Source organism: Cavia porcellus, unplaced genomic scaffold, assembly GCF_034190915.1.
Source record: "Cavia porcellus strain 051 isolate PalLab524CR breed Dunkin Hartley unplaced genomic scaffold, mCavPor4.1 scaffold_10, whole genome shotgun sequence".
In the NCBI taxonomy this organism is placed as follows: Eukaryota; Metazoa; Chordata; class Mammalia; order Rodentia; family Caviidae; genus Cavia; species Cavia porcellus.
In genome coordinates this window covers 86,112,957-86,135,204 of record NW_026947493.1, presented here as the reverse complement: position 1 = coordinate 86,135,204, position 22,248 = coordinate 86,112,957, and the positions used below count along the sequence as shown (strand labels likewise).

General features: G+C 44.5%; 1 protein-coding gene across 2 annotated transcripts in view; it reads right to left on the bottom strand.

Moving 5' to 3' along the window:
* Window positions 1-22,248, bottom strand: part of Zfpm2 (zinc finger protein, FOG family member 2) — a 399,960-nt gene that overhangs the window by 282,925 nt on the left and 94,787 nt on the right. For both annotated transcript variants that reach the window (XM_063257768.1, XM_063257769.1), the window contains one exon: window positions 9,714-9,815. In XM_063257768.1, the coding sequence (XP_063113838.1) occupies window positions 9,714-9,815 (102 nt within the window). The remainder of the gene's footprint in view (window positions 1-9,713; window positions 9,816-22,248) is intronic.

Below are 22,248 nucleotides of genomic sequence, written 5' to 3'. Positions count from 1 at the left end.
AAAAATGCCCGGACTGCGGAATGCGGCGATGTTCTTGGGAAGCATCTAATGTAAAGGAAAATGGATTGAGGGAAAAGAAAAAGCAAGACTATACTTTGGGGGGCAACGCTTCTTACCCTTTTTCTTTTCTTTTGACTTTTTAATTTCTCCATACAGAAAATATGCCTAAAATACCATAAAGTGAAGAATGCATTTTTATTAAAAGCATAGACCGAACGTAAGTGCCATCAATCTACGGTCCTCAGTCACTTTAATGGTATCTGGCTTGCAGCCTCCTCAATTCTGAAAGGGGTAACATGTTTCAACTCCTATTAAAACACACTTGTGTAATTTTTTGCATAACTTTACCCCTAACATGTTCATTATGTACCAATCTTAATATGAAAAAAGCAATGGGGGAAACAAAGGAAAAGTTAGATTCTCTCCCACTTGGGAGGGTGCGTGACTTTTTACCCAGAGGCAGCTAGGGTGAGCCCCCTGCCTCTGCTGACACCCAGGAGAGATTCTAGCAGGGCCTGGCCCTGCACACCCATAATCCCAGCTACCTGGGAGGCTGAAGCAGGAGGATCACACATTCAAGGCCAGTCTGGGAAACTTAACAAGACCACAGCTCCAAATTAAAAGGCTGGGAATGCATCTGGGGCTCCCTGGGCTTAGCCTCCAGGACCACAGGGCCAGGAGGAGGAGGCCACTTTGCATGAAAACCCCAAAAGCGATCTTCTGTTGTTTAAACTTAAGGTAGCGGCCAGTATGTTCTTCTTCCTCGCATGTGACAATGTTTTAAATTAAAAAATTAAAAAAACACAGCAGCCTTTGCAAGTTTCTATCACGGCCAGTGGAACTTTTCTAAAACAGAGTCTGGGGAGTGAAAGGTCCAGGCTCTTTGCCTGAAGCTTCACCTCCTCTTCCACCCAGATCCTGCAAGGCCTCCCGAGCCAAGGTGCCCAGACCCCAGTGCCAGGTGAGGCTGTGGGAGGCCCAGCTACCCTCGGGCTCCTCTAGGGTTTGCAGACAGGAAGCATCGTTCCCGGTGCCCATCGGTGGCTGCTGGGGATCGTGGTGTCCTTCTTCTCTGCAGTCCCCATCTTTCAGGCAGGAAGATGACAAGCGTCAGTACCAGCCAAGGAGCCTGGTGATCGCATGTGGAGGCTTCTGTGCAGGCCAAGTGCCAGGGAAGATTTTGATTTGCTTTTTGCAAATAACTTACATTTCCTCTCCATCAAAAACAACTTCAAGGGAGTCCAAGGGATGTTACCACCCCGCCTGGGGATGCCCACTTCCATTTCCCACTCCCTCCCCAGCAGGGACCAACTCTGCCCCTGCAACAGAGTGGCCGAAGCCTCCCTGCATCCCTTGGGCAGCTTCCCTCTCCTGTCCCCTGCTAGGAGCATTCTGCGGGTGCTGTGGCACTGGAGTCATCTTTTCTCCTCAGAGCCCGGTGCATAGTTCTTCAATAAATGCTTCAACTAATTAAATTAATGGATTCAGTGTGGGTCTGCCAGGGTGTGGGGGAGGAAGGAGAGGATCTGTCACTCCTATGTAAATTTTATTTGTGCAGGGATGAGCTGCCAGCTCCAGGAGTGAGGCTGATGATGAAGACCAAGATGTCCTGATCCTCGAGGTCCAATGTGCTTCTGGGGATAAAACAACAGGAAATGCAAGGGAGTGCAATCCCGCGGTTCCATTTAGGTCCTTGGGAGAAAGGAAGCCTCACCTCCGAGCCAGGATGAATCTGTGCCACCTCACCTGTTAGTGTAGAACTGAACGCATTAGGTGCTCTGTTGTGCTAACGGAAACCGTGACTGGTAAACCCAAGTTACCAAGTATAAAGGTTGTAATGACGACACTTAAATGACAGAAATGTACCTGAGAACCTCTGAAGCCATCACAGGGACAGGAAACAAAACCCAGTTACAGTAATTCAGGGGGGGAAATGGGCAGTAGAATTGGAAAAATTTAGCATAGAGAGAATTTTCTCTGGAAGTGTATTCTTAAATTCTGAAGTTTGGAACCTTTTCGGGGAGGAGGGAGCAGAAACTGGTAATGAATGGCTTTCTCAGTAAATGGAGAGTTTCAAAGAAATTCAAATATTTTCCAGGACACTCAAGATTACAGTCACCGTTCACAAGGGCTGACACAGCTCGCTCACCTCTCCCGTCACTGCTTCCCAGCTCAGCCTTCAGGAAAATCATGAAGACCCGCAAATCTCTGAAAGTCGAGGAACATCTTCAGCTCCCATTGCCCTCCCGCGGCCCCCTGAGCCTCCCTCCTCCTCTCCACGCACCTCAAATTCTCTTGGTTGTCTCCTTCTGGGCTGTGCTTCCTCCACGGTCTCCTGCTGGGGCTGCTCACGGACTGGGGTTCTGCTTGTGTGGAGAGCAATCAGATGCCTCCCCCTGGACCCAGTGTGTGTCACCCCAAAGAGTGGGATGGAGAAGCAGCTGCAGAGCCCCGAGCTGTGGTTTCCTTGGGCGTCTCTGAGACTCTCTGCCTAAGTGCGCTGAAGTTGTTTCCCCAGACCTAAAGTTTTTAATGATATTCGTTTGTCACGTCTTACAAAGGTTTCAACATCATGCTGATAGAGACAATGAAACTCTTTGAAAGACCTATTTTACTGGCTTAGGCATTACTTAAATAACTGAAAATTTATAGCAAATATCCCTGGAAGACATCCAAGACAGTGCCCAAGTAAGGTCTTCCTAAATCCAGGCCTGTGAGGTACTCTGCTAGGGCCACCAGGACACGTGCCCAAAGCCAGTGACGTAAGTAACAGAAAGCCTCCACCTGACAGTTCAGGGAGCCAGGTGACAAGGTGTCAGCAGGGGACAGGTGGCTGCAGGCCACTCCTTCAGCTTCTGGGGGCTCAGTGGCAACCTTGGGCCTCTGGTGTCTGAAGCATCACGTGGCCTCCACCTCCAGCAGCACAGGAAGTTCCCCCTCTGGGTGTGTTTGCCCCCACAGTTTCTTTCCATGAAGGCTCAGTCAGATTAGGTTGGGTCCCACTACCCTGCTCCAGGATGGCCCCAGGTTAACCGTGTAGATCTTCAGCATCTCTACTTCAAATCACATCACAGTGGGAGGCACGTTCGTTCATCTTGTGGGGGCAGAATTCAACCCATAAGAGCTTCAAACAGTAAGTTTTAGAGGAGATGAAGATTATAGTTTAGTTACAGGAGCTTCTCCTGGAAATGGCTGAACCGTGAAGAATATGCTGTGATGCTCCTCGAGGACTATAACACGGTTATGAAATGCGAAGCTGCATTTATTTTGCAGAATTATATTCAAGAAAAAGATCATTGCATGGAAAAGCCCAAAGAAAATTAATCTTGAATCATTATGCTTTAACACAAATTTCTCAATTCAACTTACATAAACAAAGTAGGTGTTTGTAAAATCTAAAAGAAGTCATTATCTAAATATCCTTAATTCCCATTCTTACACAGTTCTTATAGCTAAGAACTATAAACCAGAATGATTAAATGGTACATTTCATACAGTTCTTTATACCTTGAGAAAGTTGTGTCTTTCCAACAGTGACCCGATCTACTTTTTTTTTTTTTTTCTGAGTTTCTGCATATCCTAATTCCCTAAGAGAGAGCACACTGGATAAGGGAATGAGATCAAGAGGAGTTTTTCACTGTGTTCATGCAGCATTCTGTTCTACAAAGAGCAAGGCTTTCATCTTTTAATCCAATATCCACTTAACTGTACTACAGAAGATTTAGTTCTGCCCCCTCTTGTTTCATAAAGGGCTCAAAAGTCTGCAGAAATTTTTGACACTTACAGTGTTTCTCTGATCGCTCCTTGTTCACACACATGCATATACATGTAATCACATGCACGTACACACATGCACACACACGTACACACACAGGCACCCCGACACCTACTCGTCAACCTCATTTTCACAGGGACACAAAGCCGGGATAAAATGATGGTTCATTACAGTGGTACAGAGCTCTTATCTTCATCCGGCAAGAGTCATTTCCTTCCAAAGATTGAAATGCAAATGTGAAAATTAATGATAACTGCATTATCTGATAGCAGAGATAATACCAATTCACTGTCAGAGTAATACACAGTCATTCTACGATCCCCTCCCTGCTTCTCACAATATTCTTCTTACTGTCAGACTGTATCTATGCTTAACTATGTTTCATAGGTGTCTGTTAATTTACTTCAAATGGCATTTCCCAGATCTGCTATCTACCACATTTTCCCAATCAAAAAGGAAACGAAATCAGCACTGTAATCTTCAAGCCCTTCTTCGGACTAGCAACGAGGGGGAAACTGTTTCACTGAGGTGTGCTTCTGTGTCGCAGAGGTTCTGGCTTCCTTCCATTGCACGTTATGCAAACCCCCCCCCATCTTCCCAGTTCAGTTTCAGCACAAAGCAGACGCACCCCAATCAGCTGCCTGCACCCCAATATTCAGCAAGAAGCACCCTCTTCAGAGACTTCAGACCGCCCCGGGTCCACATGCAACAAGTATCCGTGTGCGACTTTAGAGCCTAGATCTTGAAAAAGAGTCTGCAGAACTCGGTGGTGTTTTTGATCAGGTAGAAAACAACATGTTAAACATAATCTGGTGATTTTTACATAATAAACGTATTGTGGAAAGTTTATTCACTGTACTAACGTTCAAGGAAGATATGCTCGGAAGACACTACAATGGCTACTAAGGCACACTTGCCAAAAAGATCGTCCACGTAACAGAAAGAAAGACCTAGCGCACCTCTGCAAAGCTCGGAGCTCCATCCCGGCAGTAGAACCTTACTGATCAGGTGGTTATTGCTACCAGCTCCATTTTATAAACACCAAACCTCAGAGTATCGACAGCTTGCTCATCACCGAACTAATACGCGCAGGACACATACAGTAATATTTCCCTCTCCTCCGCTCACTGTTCACCCCACAATTCCGTGACGGATACTCAGGTCACATCTAACAGATAGCTGCAAGCTCTGAGGTTCCATCGTGTATAATTTTAATGGTGCCTAATTTTATTCCATTATTTGATGAAATCACCAGTATAGGTTTTTATTTTCTACTGTATTTCAATGACAGGGCCTAAACATAGACCTATCAACATCTATTTAAATAACATTTTATACTTATTTTGAAAAGTTTATGTCAAAGAACCTTCTCAAAATTTCTGTCTGTGCACACAGATACACATTATTTGTGGGTAAATATACTTATTGATAACCTGAATCACATACTAAAATTCCATTTCTAGTTACTATAAGTCCAAGATAAGATAGAATTCGTTCAGTATTATGCTGGACACACCCAATTTTTCACCTTTCCCAAGCACAGGAAGCAGCCAAGCTTTCCTAAAGGGCCCAGTGAGCTGGCGTCCTGAGCAGCCATCTCTCTGCCATATCTAAGGAGCTGATTTTTGTAGAGATGAGGAGAGATGGGGTTTATTCGCCTGAATGCTTCCCCTCTCATCCCCTAACTCCACGGACAGAAGGCAGCTTTCCATACTGTGGCCTGCAAAGGGCTCTACAGAGTTTCCTGCAAACACCACTTTCGGAGAGGAGAGGAGTCCACATTCCAGTCAGGCTCAGTGTGACAAGACAGGCTGAACAGTGCTTCACAGGTTTGGTCCCTGGCTCAGGGAAGCATCATCCTGGGAAAGTCTCATGTTCTCTCAAGCCCTGTGCTGGGTACTGTGGCCACCATCCCTTTAAATTCTATCCTCCTCACAGTTTTTCCAGGAAATTATTGTTCCCATTTTAAAGGTTAAAAAACTGAGGCTTGGTTGTTCAACATGCCAGAAATCACAAGGCTGTTAGTATCAGCGAGCAAACACAGATCTGCATCCGAGGCAGGAGACTGCAATGTGACTTCAGAGGTGATCTGATGACTCCCAGGGCTGTGGCACAGGCAGAGAAAAAGTCAGGAGCCCTGCACTGGGGACCAATCAGAGAGTGCAACCAATAAGGAGGCTGCTGATAGGTTGGTCTAGATCCATGTCAGCCTGAGTGGCAGCCACCAACCTGGTGGGCTTGCTTTCCTGCTTGTGCTCAAACCTCAGTCACTCCGCACAGTGTATCTCCTTCCTATCTCTAATATAGTTAATAAATATAAGACTTCTCCACTTTTTTCACCTGTCTGGACCAATTCTTTTTTCAGGAAAACAAAGAACTAGAAACAAGGATCTAAAAAGGATTCCTAGAAAGAGTCCCGGGAACTTTTCACAGTTGTAAACTGCACACACAAAGATGTTTTTCGTAATTAAGTGCACGAGAATTTTCATAAACTGAAGAGTTTGTGGAGCTGATAAAAGAGGAAACTCATGAAACTCACCAAGGCGGTAACTAAGAATGAGTCACTGAAAGGGAAGAAAAGCGGACAAACCAGGCGAAAAGGCAGAACTGGCGGCAGGGGCACAGGAATTAGATCTAAGCAAGCGTGTTCGGGAAATTCTTATAAAAGGAAAAAGAAGTTGACAATGAAATTTAAAATCAGATGTGGGAAAACAGAAATAGAGAGAGTGACTTTTCTATCAGCCTGAACCTCACTGGCTTACTGTGCGTCTGTCTTTCCTTTCAAATGGTACAAGATTCAAAAGAACATTTAAATGACAATTGCAGACAGTCAGGCATTATGGAATTTTACCAGAGAAATATTTACAAACGGAAGCTAATTTTCCTAAAGACTGTTTAGGCTCTGCTAATCATTAAGAGTTAACAATGAAGTGCTCAACTGGATTTCCAGATGTACCTTTTTATGGAATAACAAATATGGGGGAAGGCTTTTCACACCGAGGAACCTGCATTTGATAAAAACAGAGCAGCTCGGGCAGGAGTTGACTCATTTGAACAGAGCCGTCAAGGACGGGTGTGGAGTCGTCTCCAAACTCTTTAAAAATAACACAAATCCTGATCCATCTCCAGTGATGTCAGCTCCCTGCTTGAAATTGTTTAGATAATTCCCTCATCTTTGGATTCTGTTCTATTTTTAGAGAGCCGTACTCGTAGGGTGACTCTCAGTACTGGACAACATGGCTTTGAAATCAGGAGACCTTGAAATCACACCTGGCTCTGATCTCACGCTCCAACCGATAATTCGTGATTAAACCCAAAAGTAAAGTTTAGCAAAACCAAGTTTCACCCTTTATAGTATCAGACACACTACTGGGCATGAAAAGCCCTGAGAAGGATTTTTCTCCTTAAATCCATATGTGAAGCTTTGTGATAAACAACACAACAGTGAATTTAGTGTTCTTTATCACCTACCCTGGCTAAAATAAAGCCTAGTACGTAAAGAAGTGTAACCAACTCCTTCCCTCGAGACACTGACGCCACAGCCACAACAGTCACTGCTGGATTTCATGTGCACGGTTTGATTACTTTTCTAAAAGTTGGTAATATTACATTCTGTATTTTTCAGGTGATACAGGCACTGAGGAATTCTGCAGTGTTTTGCCCTCTGCAGCAGGGAGGGACTGGCAAATCCAGGACTAAACCCAGACCCTGGGACGCAGGGTCTGCTCCCCCTGTGACTGCCACTGAAAGCCAAAAAGTTTTTATCTTTCTCGCACGCTTGAAAAGTGCCAGCACTGTTCTCTGAATAACAAAGTTCAGGCCACAGTCTGGAAGCAAACGCTAGTTATGCAGCAGCGAGGTATCTTCTGTACTTACTCAGAACCTAGCGAGCAAAGGAACTGAATGAATACTTTTCCTTGAAAAGCAATAAATATTCAAGAAATATTATTTTGTTATGAATTAAACTCATTAATTCAGGAAGGGTAAATAATAAAACTTTTTTCTTTCTTTTTTTTTTTTTTTTTCGTACATTACCATCCTCCTGAATGCTAAGGGGAAAAATGTGTTAACAGTTCTGTAACACATAGGGAGAATTTCTTCCAACCCTTCCCGGTCAGAGTCAGTCATGTTCCCTGCAAAGGTCTGACAAAACTACCTGTCACCAGAGGGGTGCAAATATTTCTACCAAATCTAGGGGGAAAAATTACATTAAGCCAGACAGGAACGGAATGTAACTGAAAACTAACACGGCATCTTGGTGCACGCATGGTGTGATCTCTGCCTGTTTACCTTCCCTTTTTTCCCCTTCACGTTAGCCAATAATTCAACCTTATTTCTGGAGACACTTCCAGAAAGCATGGCACTGGATTTGGTAATTTATCACCTCCTGTGTTGCCTTGTTTCTCCCAGGCCTGGAAAGCAGGAGCCCACGACAGGGGAAAATCTGTGCCACGAATCCACCCAGCACTGAGGGGGGACAGAACAGCTTTTTTTGCAAGCAAACCTATCTGAGAGGCCACCTAAACTAATTTGTAAATGTGCGAACTCTTCTAAACATATACACTTTTAATTCCATGTACATAAAATGCGTGATTCCCACACTCTTTAAAATTATGTTACACCACATCTAAACTAAGATTTTCCCTGAAGTCTTTGTTTCTAATTTTATTTGTAACCAAGGAAATTTTCTCTACATTGACAAGTCAGAAGCATCATTCAATAAGGTAAAATACCAGAAGTCTGCACTGTCTTCTAAACTCTTAAAATGTGGTAATGTAGCATTTTAAACATAATATAATTTAACCTGAAACCTTGAATAGCATTATGCTACCGCGTGCAGAAAGCAAACATTTGTGTGTATCGTGAATAACATTAGAAATGACATCATAATAATCAGATATACTGTATCTTCATTTTTGTTTGCATTATATTTTCCAGCTGCTGGTTTCAGAAAATTACCACTGGATCCCTCTCCCCTTCAAGCACAGCAGAGAGCAATTTGCAAAGTCATGCAAGGGTGAAAATGTGATTTAAATATAGGGATCTTTCTTAATGAAAAACGCTACTGCTTTGGAAATTACGGCTGAAACTATTTCAAACCTTGCTTCCACTTTTAAACATTATGACACAACGCCTTCTGCTTATGAACACAGTCAACAGCCAGTTACTTAGTAACAAATAGTAGGTTACTACCCACTGAGTTTTTATAAGCATTCTAAATTATATAAAACTATATTGACAATTTGGAGTGTTTTTCATCAGGTTTTAATGTAGTAGTTGTTTGTCTTTTCAACAATGATTAAATGCCAGATCCTTTAAATGCAAATTTAATTTTATTCATGAAAATAGAATTGTTGCCAAAATCTTGAAACAAAAGAGTGCACCTTTGTATAACTCTTAAACTTCTAAATATGTTGGGAGTCTAAGTATGAATTACAACACGACTACCTGAAAAGACAGTGCTGTAAGTACTACGGCTTCTGACTTTGTAAGGTTTCCAATTGTGCCAAATTTGAATTTAGATGCAGTATAAAGAACCTCTATTCAAAGCACAACAGGAAATATAATTTATATGAGTATCAAGAAAAAAGAGATAGGGGGCTGGGGATTTAGCTCAGCGGGATAAGTGCCTGCCTGCAAGTGCACAGTTGTGAGTTCGATCCCTGGTACCGATAAAAAAAAAAAAAAAAAAAAAAAGAAAGAAAGAAAAAAATTGAAATTTAAACGGAGAAGAAACATTGTTTTCTTTGAGTTTAACAAATGGATAAATATCTTCTCTAAATAGTGATGTTTATTTAAACACCCAGGTAAACAGGAAACAAAAAGTACATTTCTTAAAAAATCAGAATTGAGAGACTACAAGTTTTCCAAGCCAACTAAATTTTAAGGAGGAAAAAGGTAAAGCAGAAGAAGGTTAAATGTCGCCCCTCTGTCCTACCTGGGCCATCCCAGTCCTCAGCCTCCACTCCAGGGGGTCCTGGCTTCTCCAGCTGTGTGTCCCCATCTGACTCTGCGGCCTCCTGGATTCCTTCATCGTCACCTGAAAAACACCAGCACATTGGAGAGAAACACAGTGATCATTCAGAAGGATCTGGGACCCTCACACCTGGGGCGGGGGGTTGTCCTCCTTATCAAATGTCTAAGGAAACATTCGCCTCGTACATTACCATCCTCCTAAAATGTCCCTCACTCATTAAGATTTATTGTGGCTTCAATATAAATAAAATTGTCAGTTGTTAATTAGTAAACACATAAAATTAACTAGTAAAAGCAATAAAGAGCATTTCCATCTAAGGTTTTCTTGTTGTTATTATTAAATGCAAGAAGAAAAGCAAACAACAATCTGTAATTTTTATAGCTTTCTCATACAGAAAAACTTCATTCATTTATTCCAAATTATAGTTTTGTTTTCAGTATTAAGGATCAAATCGATAGGACCTTGCGTGGAGCTCTATTCCCAACTCAATGTAAACTTTTTTGGGACAAGGTCTGGCTAAATGTTTAACCTGCCCACGCTGCAAGCTTCCTGCCTCAGCCTTCTAGAGTATTGGATTAGAGGAGTGCACCAAACCATAATGTGGACAGATTAGAACATAACGAAATAACTTTGGGTAAGACATGTTTCTCTTTGTGGTTGAGTTCAGTTTACTTTGAAGACTTTTGTGGCTCCCCAGATCTGACCTCACTAAAACCTGGTGTTATTTCTTCCAAGGATGGGGTGTCAGGATGTCACCGATAAGTGACGGTCACAGACGGACAGCCAGTGACCCAGCGCCCAGGAGGCAGGAAGCCAGCAAGCTATGCTGGAGCTTGGAAACGTGCAGGCAGTGCTTTACTGGGAGACAGAAAAACTGGGTTCAGAGCAAAAATGGAGCTACAGTAAAGGAGAAAAAGCACCCACAGTGTAACGGTACTTTACAGGAAAGTACTTTACGAACACCTTCATTTTAAGGGATAATGTAACAAAGCAGATGCTAGTCTAAAAGAAAGTAATCTTTACATTAGCACAGGGCAGACACTAAGTAACAGCCAGCTATAATCGCTGATGCATGGCAGACAACAGAATAACACGCCAGAGTGCACGGTGACCACGCGTATTCTCATAGTGCTAAGTCCCAAGCACACGGCCAGCCCACCGAGCTTTCCCTGACGCCCAGCAAGCATCTCCCACACAGCTGTCCAAATCTAGAATGGGATTTGTATCCTTACATAATTTCACAAAAGAAAAATGCTGGACTTTTGAAACTTCAGAGGGCCTAGAAAACAAAATCTCCAGGACATCATCATTCCCCTCCAGGGGATTCATCTCATGCTGATCTCAGTTTTGAGCCTTCAACGACTTACCCTTCACATTCATTTCCAAGGGGAGCACTATCACATAAATTATTTTGAGAACTGGATTAAAGGTAAGGAGAGAGCACAGACACCCAGGACACCACTATCCAATTCTGTTTCCTTCTCAGGGAGCACTGATCTGGGGTCAGAAGGAATAAAACCCACAATCAGACGCCCCTACGAAGCTCCATGCCTGGAGTCAGAAGCTGAGTTATCCTTCCCTTTCCCAATGACCAGAACGGGTGGAAATGAAATTCAAGTGAAATTGCATGAGCATCCACCATGCTTAAGGAACCCTAGCAGGTGCTTCAGGACGCATGAGGAGAAACACAGACCCTGTCTGGAGCTGCTGAACCCTTGCCAGAAGGTCAAGGTGCCAAGCGAGGCACAGAGGAATGCCGCCATCCTGCTTCTTCTCTCCAGGTTACCAGACAAACACAACCACTGACCAACTGCCGCAGAGGGTCGGGGAGGGGCTCTGCTCTCACTGGTCTAACAGGAGCAGCCCAGGGCTTGAGCCTGAGCTACTCCAAAACACGGATACCCTGAGCTGACCCTGCCGCTGAGTCCCTGTCTGGTGCTGTTCCGCCCTGTCCCCACTGAGAGACGCAGGGCCAAGCCAGGTATGCAGGAGGCTCCCAGCTTCTGCACTGACCGCCCAGGGCCCCAGCTCCAGGGAATAAAGACTTTGGCTGTCATCCTGTGTCTATGTGAGAACTGAACCAAAGCCCTGCAGTGAGTCGGCTGGTGGAGCTGGCATCTCCTTGGCTGGATCAGAAGATCTGGACATCTCTCAGATCTTTCCCATTCACCCCTTCCAGCTGGGCCCGAGGACCTTCTCCCACTCTGCCCTGTTTTGTGCCCATGGAGACTGACCACTGTGACCTCCCTCTCCTTTGTCCTCTGTTTTCTGGCTGAGTTCAGCCCATGGCAGCAGAGCAGAGCAGCTAAGTATGGATGAAGCAGTCTGGTGCTCGCACCTGGACCCTGACGGTCCCTGCTGCTAACCTTGGCTGAACTGCTGGGTCCAGCACCCCTCCTGCTTCCCAAGCTCCGGGACTCTCACCTCCTTCCAGCTCGGCTTCCGGAGGCGGAGTCACCAGCAGTGTGGTCCCACCCTGGGAAGCCCCCACCCCCCCAGGCTTCCCACCCCTGATTGTTCCTGGAGCCCAGCCCACACCTGTGCACGCTCCCTTCACTGATCTTCTACAGGACCCACGCCCACCCGAGTCATGCCCACCCCAGGACCTCGTCTACTTTCCCAATTGGAAGCCATGATCACTGATCTGCAAAGGACGTCAGAAGTTGAAAGCTCTCTCCTGACTGGTCACACACTACTTACTACACACCGGTGCACTACCTCAGTCTCCTTAGGCATCACCAGAGATGCAAATGTAGGCGGGGTACATACCCGCCTTCCCAACACGTTCTCCTTGAGGCCAGAGCACACCTGTGATCTACCACTAAGACGGCGGCCTTCTGGCTGTATTCCACAGATGAAAAGGCACCCTTTCCGGGGCTGCTGCAGAGGGCACCCAGGCAGCTGGCCCTGCAGTGAGGAGCAGAGAGTGCAACCTGCAGTTTCTAAAGAGAACCCAGCCCACCCGAGCCACTCCTGTCTAAGGAGTCCAGAAACGGGACATGCAAAGCATCTGTCGAGTGAGATGGATCTACTGCCCAGGAGAGCAATGTGCGGTTAGGGACAGTGCTGTGTTCAGAGTCTGCCAGCTACACTGGTGCTCTGGATGAAATAAACCCCACCCAGAGGCCTGCAGTGCTGCTGCTGGGTGGCGATGCAGTGCTTAGGTGACAGGGCCAACTGAACAGGGGTGAGGGTGTCCTCTGGTCACTGGAGGTGAGCACTTGAAGCGGGTGTTGAGATGCTGTCTCTGGCTCTACGCTCTCACTCTGGCCCTAAGGTAACAGCTCTCTCTGCCACACATTCCCACCATGATGTGCTGGCTCATCACAGCCACAGCTCAACCGACCATGGACCGAACGCTCCGAAACTGTGAGCCACGATAAGCCTCTGTTTTATGAGCTGATATCTCAGGCTTTTGCTATAGTAATGAAAAGCAGATGAGCACAACTGAGCTGGGTACCAACCACCAGCCCACACCTGTGGTTCCTCCTCTCCCAAATCTTCCCAGGCCTCAGAAACAAGGGCTTCCTCTTGTCGCAGTGGCAGCATATTTAAGCAGCCGTATGTACTCTGCTTTTCCCAGAAAGAGGACAGTACCATGAGTAGCAAGCACAGAGGGTGACATGAAAGTCCCCACCAGCAGCAGTACTGACTAACTAAGGAGTTAGAGCCGAGTCTCCTAACCCGGAGTGCAGCACTCTTTGCAAAGCAGGCTTTTGCTTCCCCTCCTTCTCCACTTGAAATAACCGTGAACACTGAACAACAATCATCCCAGCGTGGCCCATTCCCGAGCAGTCCTGAGGCCACGCTCTTAAAATCAGCCATCCAAGGGCCCCGAGAGCAGACAGTAAAATCTGAGCAGAACCACTGAGAGGGCTTAGGTTTTATAGTAAAATATTAGACACATTATCCTTCCGTTCACACAAAGGAGTAAATCTTCCTGAACTTTACTATTTTAATTGTTGGAAATATGGTGCTTGGGCAAAATTCAACAAATCATTAATATTAATGATGCTTATTTTTGAAGATATAATAAGAAATGTGAAAAAAAATTTAAATTATTTTTCTACGGAACCTGTAATCTAGTTGAGGAGCTGGCCAATATGCTTAAGAGTAGTAATCACTGAGAGAAACAAAAACACAAGGCAGCCCATGAATAACTCCGAGTGAGTGGACAGAGGGCATCAAAGCGGGAGGCGGCAGGAGAAAAGGCGACTGACCGTGAGGAACTACGCAGTTAATGTCAGTGCTGAGCTTCGCGTTGAAGGTCCTGAGAAGCCCTGCAGGTGCTTCAGGGGCCTCTGGGATCAGGGGACACAAACACGTATTTATGGGGTTTCTGGGCACACAACTCTCAGAATGCTGGACTTGAATTTTCCCGAGCTGGTTCCATAAGGACCCTGTGACTCATCTCAGAATTCCTACCAATGTTTGTGAGACTACAGTTTAATGTACTCTGACATATTGATTAAACAAATCACATGTTTGGAAAGAAAAATAATAATATGAGAAAACTGGATAAAGGATGTGTCTGGAAAAATATACCACAGAATAATCACAAAAGCAAAAAGTTTCAAGGTATCAGCTGAATCAAGAAAATGATCATTTCTCTGAACAGAGGTGACACAGGAAACCCTCTGTAATCCAGTACAACGTGGTATTTTCCGGAAGCTGTCGGGCACTGAGAATGGGCAGCTGGATGGCGCATTCTCCCAAACAACGCCCAGGCCAGAGTGGGGCAGAGCTAGGTCAAGAGGGATCTGGAGCCAGTGGCTTGTGCGCTTGTGCATGGATGGGCGGTCACTGAGATGAAAGGAGATGGGCTCACACAGACACGGTGACCCCGACCGACCTTCACCCAACCTAGCTCTGAGCCACTGTGGCGTGGTGAATGCCCTACCTGCGAAAGGCACTGTCAGGGATGGAAACTGGCCCTGACAGTGCAGGGTCCGGAGGCTCTGTGACTGGGAACGACTTTCAGGTTAAAAACTGGATCCTCTTGCCCAAAGAATTCCACACTAAAAAGATGACAGTAAGAGAGATTTTATGGAGGACGCAATAGCAGAGTCCAGCTGACAGTGAAACTGGACAGCTCAGTGAGCGGGGGTAGCTGCAGGCCAAGGCTCAAGAGGCCACGGCCAAAGCGTGAGCAGCGCTCGCACTGCAGACATGGATGAACTGCCGTCCTCTCCTCGTTCGGTGTCCGTCAAATTTACATATTATTATTCTCATCCAGTCCCAGCTAAGAAAAGGAAATGGAAATGCCTGCAAATCTCCAGGAGATATTTGTTGCAGAGAAATTTATTAAATCACTCAAAATGAAAATATTACAATTCAATGTATTAAGGGCTGGATTGAACTAGTAATTTCAACTAATAAGACATTTTCTTCATATCATTTAACAGCCAAATCGGAACTGCAGCCCTTACATTTCATGGGGATCCACATCTGGAGCGATATGGGGTCTCCATAATCCTAATCTATGGAATGATTTGTTCTGATTTATTTCATTATGCAACACACAGAACTCGAACTAGTGAAAATAAATATCACCGGGTATTTAAAGCAGTATGTGAGACAGCCAGTTACACACAATTAACAGCCCAAAAGAAATTCATTTTGCACCTACTTTGAGGTATTCATGAAACTAGAGAGGTATGTACTGTATATCACATTAATAAAAGTAAATCCCAGGAGGGATAATCAAGTTTTAAGACTTTGGTCTTAAAACTAGTTACATAAACATGTTTTCTTAAAGAAGGAATGCAAAACAAAGAGAAAGATGACTAAAATGTATGAATGTTCCAAGAGATGCAGAAAGGCCACATTAAAAAAAAGAAGAATGTTCCAAGAAATGACACACGTGAATATAGAAAATACAACAAGCGGCACTTTAGGTTCATCTTAGTATCTGCGGGGAGCCGAATGCTGGAATCACAAAGGCAAAGCAGGCACACCCACGCTGTGCCACATCAGACCCAAACAGGAAGATGTCAGTCACCCCAGCTCTGGTCACACAAGTTGTGCCATACGCCGGTGTCCTGTACCCCAGGAAGGTGACCCAAGCACAGGGATGTGAAGATGTCAGAGACGAGGCTCCACCACAGTGATCCTGACCTGAAGAGCGCTCTCCTGAGCCACTCAGTGTCACAGTCCACAACACAGGGAGGCCAGAGCCCCAGGGCATGGCCGGGGCGGGCACTTTGCACCGCGCAGAGACCCTGCGCCTCCCCAGCTCCTGCAGGAAGAGGAAGCTCACGGACTGTGTCTGTGTAAGGACTGGAGCTCTCGTTTCTCGTCTTACTTGGCATTTAGGAAAACCAAGTACACACAGAGGTGCAACCAATGACCACTGCTCTCTGCCCAGTTGGAAAGGCAGATTTTGGTTTCATTTTTTTCCACCATAATATATGGTAACATCTGCATGTTATTACTACTTAGTAACTAAAATATGCCACATTGTTCGACTCTTGTACCCTTCATCCTCTAACTTTATCTGAGAAAACTAATCCTCATTTTTATGGTAATGCCTTTAGTTAATTCATTTTTAAATATTTTACTAAGAAAAAATGAAATGATTAAAATAATTGAATCAAATATGAAATCTCAGAAGTACTTCTATGAAATACCCTTTTTTTCTTCACAGTGAGACCTGCTTGTTTCCTCTCAGTGTATTCATTCTTTTTGAACCAGGGGATCGAACTCAGGACCTCGCCCTGCCTTGCCAGGCAGGCGCTTGTGCCACTGAGCCACATCCCAGGCCCCAGGTATTCATGCTTGTGCAGGATTTGTAAGCACAATTTTATTTTGATATAATCCAATTTCAGCCCCTTGTTCCCTTGAATGGAGCTGACTTTATTGACAATTATTTCGTGTTCACATCTATCCATTTCCGATTCTCTTACCTGGGAAATCAGTGCTACGAAGCAGCTTAAGGAAAATGGCAGGAAAAATTAATAGTCAAGATAATGATGACACCTTTGTAAAGACACCGCTTCAAAAGCTTTCTCCGAGGGCCGAGGAAAGGCTGCCGGAGAGAGAGCCTGAAAGGGCAGAGCTGCATCCCCGCAGCCCAATTGTTTACTCCCTAAGTTCCTCATTCACGTACTTTTAAATAGGCATTTTAGCGTATCCACAGCAAAGCATAAATATGTTTAGCGGGGTAACTACACCTCTATCCAGAGACCGATTCACAAAGTGATGAAATAGAATAAATGCCAAGCAGTAACAAAACCACAATATTTCTAAAATTATAGCTATCGCGTTAATGGCTTTCCACTGCAAGATTAAACTCTTTTGTTGTTCTTAAAAAAAAAAAAAAAAAAAACAGGCATGTTCTGGGCGCTTCCATTTTTCTTAGCCTAGTTTTCATCATCAAGGAGAACGCGACGGCAGGAGACGGGGTGGTATGGAGCCACATCGTGGGCACCGTCCACGCCCAGGAGGCACGGGACTGTGGCCTCGGAGGCTCGCAGGGCTGCATCTGTACACACCTCATCGGGCCCTGCCGGAAACTGGGGAAAGCGCTGGCTCTCTTTGCCCAGCAAAAATAGTTTCAAAAATGTAAACAAACACCTTCTCACTGCAAGTCAAACCTCCCGCAGAAGTGAAAGCGGTGCCCCGTGCCAGGTCTGTGCCCTCCCAGCACACAGCAGCAGCCCTTCCCGGCTGCAAGCAGCCACGCAGGCAGCCGCCCGCTCCTTTAATCCACGTAGCTCCTATCAATATTAACCTCTCATAGAAATTCCCGTACAATGCAACTATTGAACTTCTCGACTAGGAGAGCTCTGGGAGCTGTTAGTCAGCCCTATAATGTAGTTTGCAATCAGCTAAATCATCAAAGTAGTTTTTAACAATGAACAGTTCAGGAGTGACAGATCTCCTTTCTTGTTCACAACTGCTTATCGGAGAATAGATATCACATACGTTTTCCAGGTGCTTCCTATGGTTAGGGTACCTTCACAGAAGCCGGCATGAAAGATAAGGTCATAAAAGAGATGAAAAATGTGTGAGCTTCATACACTTATGGTTTATCATCAGACAAGATAGCTCTGGGTAAAGGACCGCAGTCAAAAACAGAAAGCCGCTGCTCCTGCTGAAGGGCGAGGACGTGGTAAAGCCTGAACCTCAGCCGGTGTTTGCTTGGCTTGATAACCTCACGTACTGTTTGTCCTTAAAACTATTTAATTATTGATCATGCAAGAGAAAGTGTCTGGTTAGATTAACTCTACTTTGTCAAATTACAGCTCTGGCTCTCCATCCAGAAACAAAAGTCCCAGCCCACAGGTGCTACTCCTCTATGAAAATATCAAAAACGAAATGCAAACATTTGGATTGTTTTGAAAGAGTGGGTCCACTTTATTTTTAGGTCTCTATGGTGGCATCCAGTTTAGGCCTTCCACCGACTTACAACGCTTACAGTTTTTCTATGTTCTAGATAATTGCATCCAATATGTAATTATTTTTTAAAATGCGGGTGATTTCCATATAACTAACTTACTTGGGTTTCCCTAGTTAATGTCATTACTTTGAGAGTACCCTCTTTTCCGACCCCAGTATATGAAAGATTAAATAGATCAAAAGAATAAAATTTCCATTTATTCAAGTATGAATTTTCAGGTCCCAGATGAGTACTCAATCCTGAACAATTGATAACAGCAGTCCAGGGTTAAGTGTGTTATTTTGAGAAGAAACTAAATTTCTCCAGTTAATGTGTACTGCAATTTGCAGGGCTTTATGATAGCCAGTAAGGGAAAATCCTTTAAAACACTCACGTGCATGGTAATTATATCATCCATCAGTTACAAAGTATTGATAATTTAGGGAAAAAACAGTTTTATAAATTCTTTCTATACAGTGAACATTTATTCCTGATGCCAATAGTGTGTTCTATTTGTGAAAAAAATTTTCACAGAGCTTGAGTTTAGTAAAGTTCTCAAGCATATGGGAAATTTCCACATGCCAGAAAATAAGCCAACTTCTCATCACTATATCATTGAATAATCTTTATTATTTCTCTTAATGGTCATCTGGAAAGGGCGATCATAAATAACTGTGTGAGGGAGAGAAAATCTACTTTAAAGGATGCCATGAACACAGATATATTTATGTTCAAGTAATTTTTCTTAACTGTCTTTTCCATTTTCCTGCCAAAGAAAGTCTCAACACAGCTGCTATCGTTCGGATCAGAGAACTCTGCATACCAACAGCATCCCTGCTCCAAGGAGGAGACGGCGAGGCCTGAGGTGTGGAAACGAGGGTGCCCTAACGGTACCCACCCACTCTCAGCGTCCCCCACCAGCTGGCCACCACTACTCCTTTGGAGCGGTGACCAACGCCCCCTCCAGAACCACAAAATCGTTATCATCATTATCATCACTGACAACAAAAAGTAAAGCCACATTTCACAACCTCTGACACGTTCTCCCCAACAACGTAATGCACCAGAGAGGGTACACCAGTCTGAGAAGGCGATGGCTTTGCACATCACTTCCCATGTCCTCTCTCTCCTTCTTATCTGCTGGTTTTTTTTTTTTTTTTTTACCAAAATGGCTCGTCACAGAGGGCGGCTCCTGTCCTAATCCAGCAGCAATGGGTAATGGGTCCTCGCCACAGGGTCCCAGAGTGTTCTATGCATGGCTCATGGATAAACAGGACTTCACTGGAGCTGCATTTTCCAGCGCTGAGGCTAAGGAAGACAAGGGGATGGATTGCTTGTAAGAGGGACGGGGTCCGGGGATACAGGGGTGAGGAGTGAGAACAGGAAGAGGAAAGAGAACAGCAAAGATGTGCCGTGCGCAGGAACCTAATAATCTTAATTAATGTAAACACGCTATGCCACAATACGAGCTAATATTAGTAATATCAGCAAGAGTGAAGATACAGGATGGGGAGCTGCGGGGGGGGTGAGGAAGAGGAAGGGGTTTTTAAAAAGAGAAGCAAGTGGGCAGGGGTGTGGCCTCCCCAAAATGACTGCAAGCTGTATGAACTATAGATACGTACAAATAGAATAAAGAATTCACAGCAAATCAGTTTGTACCAGATTGGATAGCCCTCAACCCATGTTGTGACCCATTGAATATCCCAGTAGCCAAGCAAATCAAATGAAAGCTAAGCATTTTACATCTACTGGCACTGGGTGTATGGCCACCTCACGAAAAGTCCGAATTCCTAGCTTCTGGTTTAGTGGGGACCATCCCCGGATGAGATACCAGCCAAGTAGTTCTTTGGCTGCTTCTAGGTGGCTGTTCTTACAGTCGACCTCATCCTGGTGAAGCTTTTGGCTTTGCAGGAGAGCAAACACCCCAAGTCACGCCAGCGCCCTCACTGAGACCCACCCCAGCTTCCCAGGATGGTCCCTCATGGTATGTAAAGGGATGCACTTCATTGCAAGGCTTCCCAGTCCCCTGCACACCTGCCACAGTCCTTGGCCGCTGGAGAGAATGTGAGCAAAACACTCAGAGAACCACAACAGCTTCCAGACTTTCAGGAGCATGAGTAAATGCTTTCCTTCCCGGGGCCAGTTCCTAACACAGTGCTCTGAAAGTGGGCTACTCAGGAGCACGGTGTTTTCTTCAGGCTGAATGCAACTTCCAATAATAAATTTAGATCTAAATTATTAAAAGGCTAATACAAACACAAAGGCATGTAGGCATCTCACTGGAGGTGTTCCAGCAAATTCAGAAACTGCAGTCACACTCAGCACTTGGGCCACTGCGGTTCCCTATGAGCTCATCCCTCTATGACATTTACCAACTGGGTGGATTCAGGCTCCATGGTGTCTCAAGCTCACAGAGCCCAGGAGTCTTCATGAAGCGAAACTGAAGGTTAAAACTACAAAGTTTGGAAGGGCAGGTGAGTAGCCCTGAATTTAAGCTCGCCAACCTCATAGAAAATCTGCCTCTAAAAAGTCACTGTAGAAAACGTCAGAACTACTAAATGCACAGGTGTTCAGGAACCATAATTAAACCAGCTTCAGAATTCTGAAATAACTAAAATATAACTAAACCGTTCAAATCTTAGGTTTGCTCAACACAGTCAAAATGGCCATTACTTCCAAATTGATATACAGATTTAACATACTCCCAACCAAAGTATCAACAGAATTCTTCACAGATCTGGAGTAAACAATGCTAAGATTCATATGGAACCAGAAGAGACCAGAAAAGCAAAACCAGTCCTGGGTAACAAAAGCAAAGTAACACGTATCACAATCTCAGACTTGAAGTTATATTACTAAGCTACAGTGATAAAAACAGTATGGTACTGACACACACTAAAACAAAGATTAGGATCTGTAGAACAAAGCACTGGATGCAGACACAACCCAGGCCACATCCAGGCATTTCACCTCTGTCAAAGGGGCCAAGAACACACACTGGAGGAGAGACAGCCTCTCACAAATGGTGCTGAGAAAACCAGCTATCCACATGCACAAGTTTGATTCTTACCTGAATCTCTCATTATGCAGGAAACTAAAATCAAAATGGATCAAAGATCAAAACATTACAACAAAATAATCTGTTGAAAGATGAAACAGGTAAAACTCTTCATGACGTAAGTATAGACAAGCACTTTATAAACAGAATCCAGGCTGCACAGAGAAGAGTACCAGGAATCAACACACAGAATCATGTCAAATTAAAATGCTTCTGCACACCAAAAGACACAACCAAAGGAGCAAAGAGACAGCCTGGAGAACGGGGGGAAAGTTCCGGTTACTCCTCAGACAGAGTAACAATATAATGGAAATAGAGAGAACTCAAAACAATTAGATTTCCCCCAAACAAGTAACCCAGTGAAAATACGGGCAAGTGAGATGAACAGATGCTTCTCACAGGAGGCCTAATGGCCGATAACATGAAGAAATGTTCAGTGTCGCTGGCCGCTACAGAAGTGCAAATTAAAACCAGTATTACCACTGTGGAAATCAGAGTGGAGCTTCCTCAAAAGACTAAACAGAAGTTCCATTTGACCCACCAATTTCCTCCTGGACATCTTCCTGAAAGAGTCACAGTCATCACATTTCAGGGGTACACGTACACCCATGTTTACAGCAGCACAATTCACAACAGCTAAATATTGGAAGCAGCAAGGGTGGCCATCCACAGACGAGCGGAGAAAGAAAATGTGGTATTCACACACTGAAAATGCAGTATTCACAAAGAAGGGTAAACTTGAGTCCTTTGTAGGACGATGGATGACCTGTGACATCATAAAATCAAATGAAATAAATCAGTCACGTGAGCTTAGACATCACTAGATTTCTCTTATATGAAAACATCAAAGTACTAATAAGCAGCAAAATAAAAATATAGCAAGTAGGGAGACAGATTTTTCTCAATGGGAAGGAGATCAGGAGACGGGAGAGGAGGAGAAGGGGATAAAAAGAGGAGAAAAAGGAGAAAAAAGTAAGGTGTGTTACGTAAAGGCACCAGCTCCCCACAGAGAATGCCACCGTGAACTGCAGATATGCATGAATAATAAAAATTTAAGA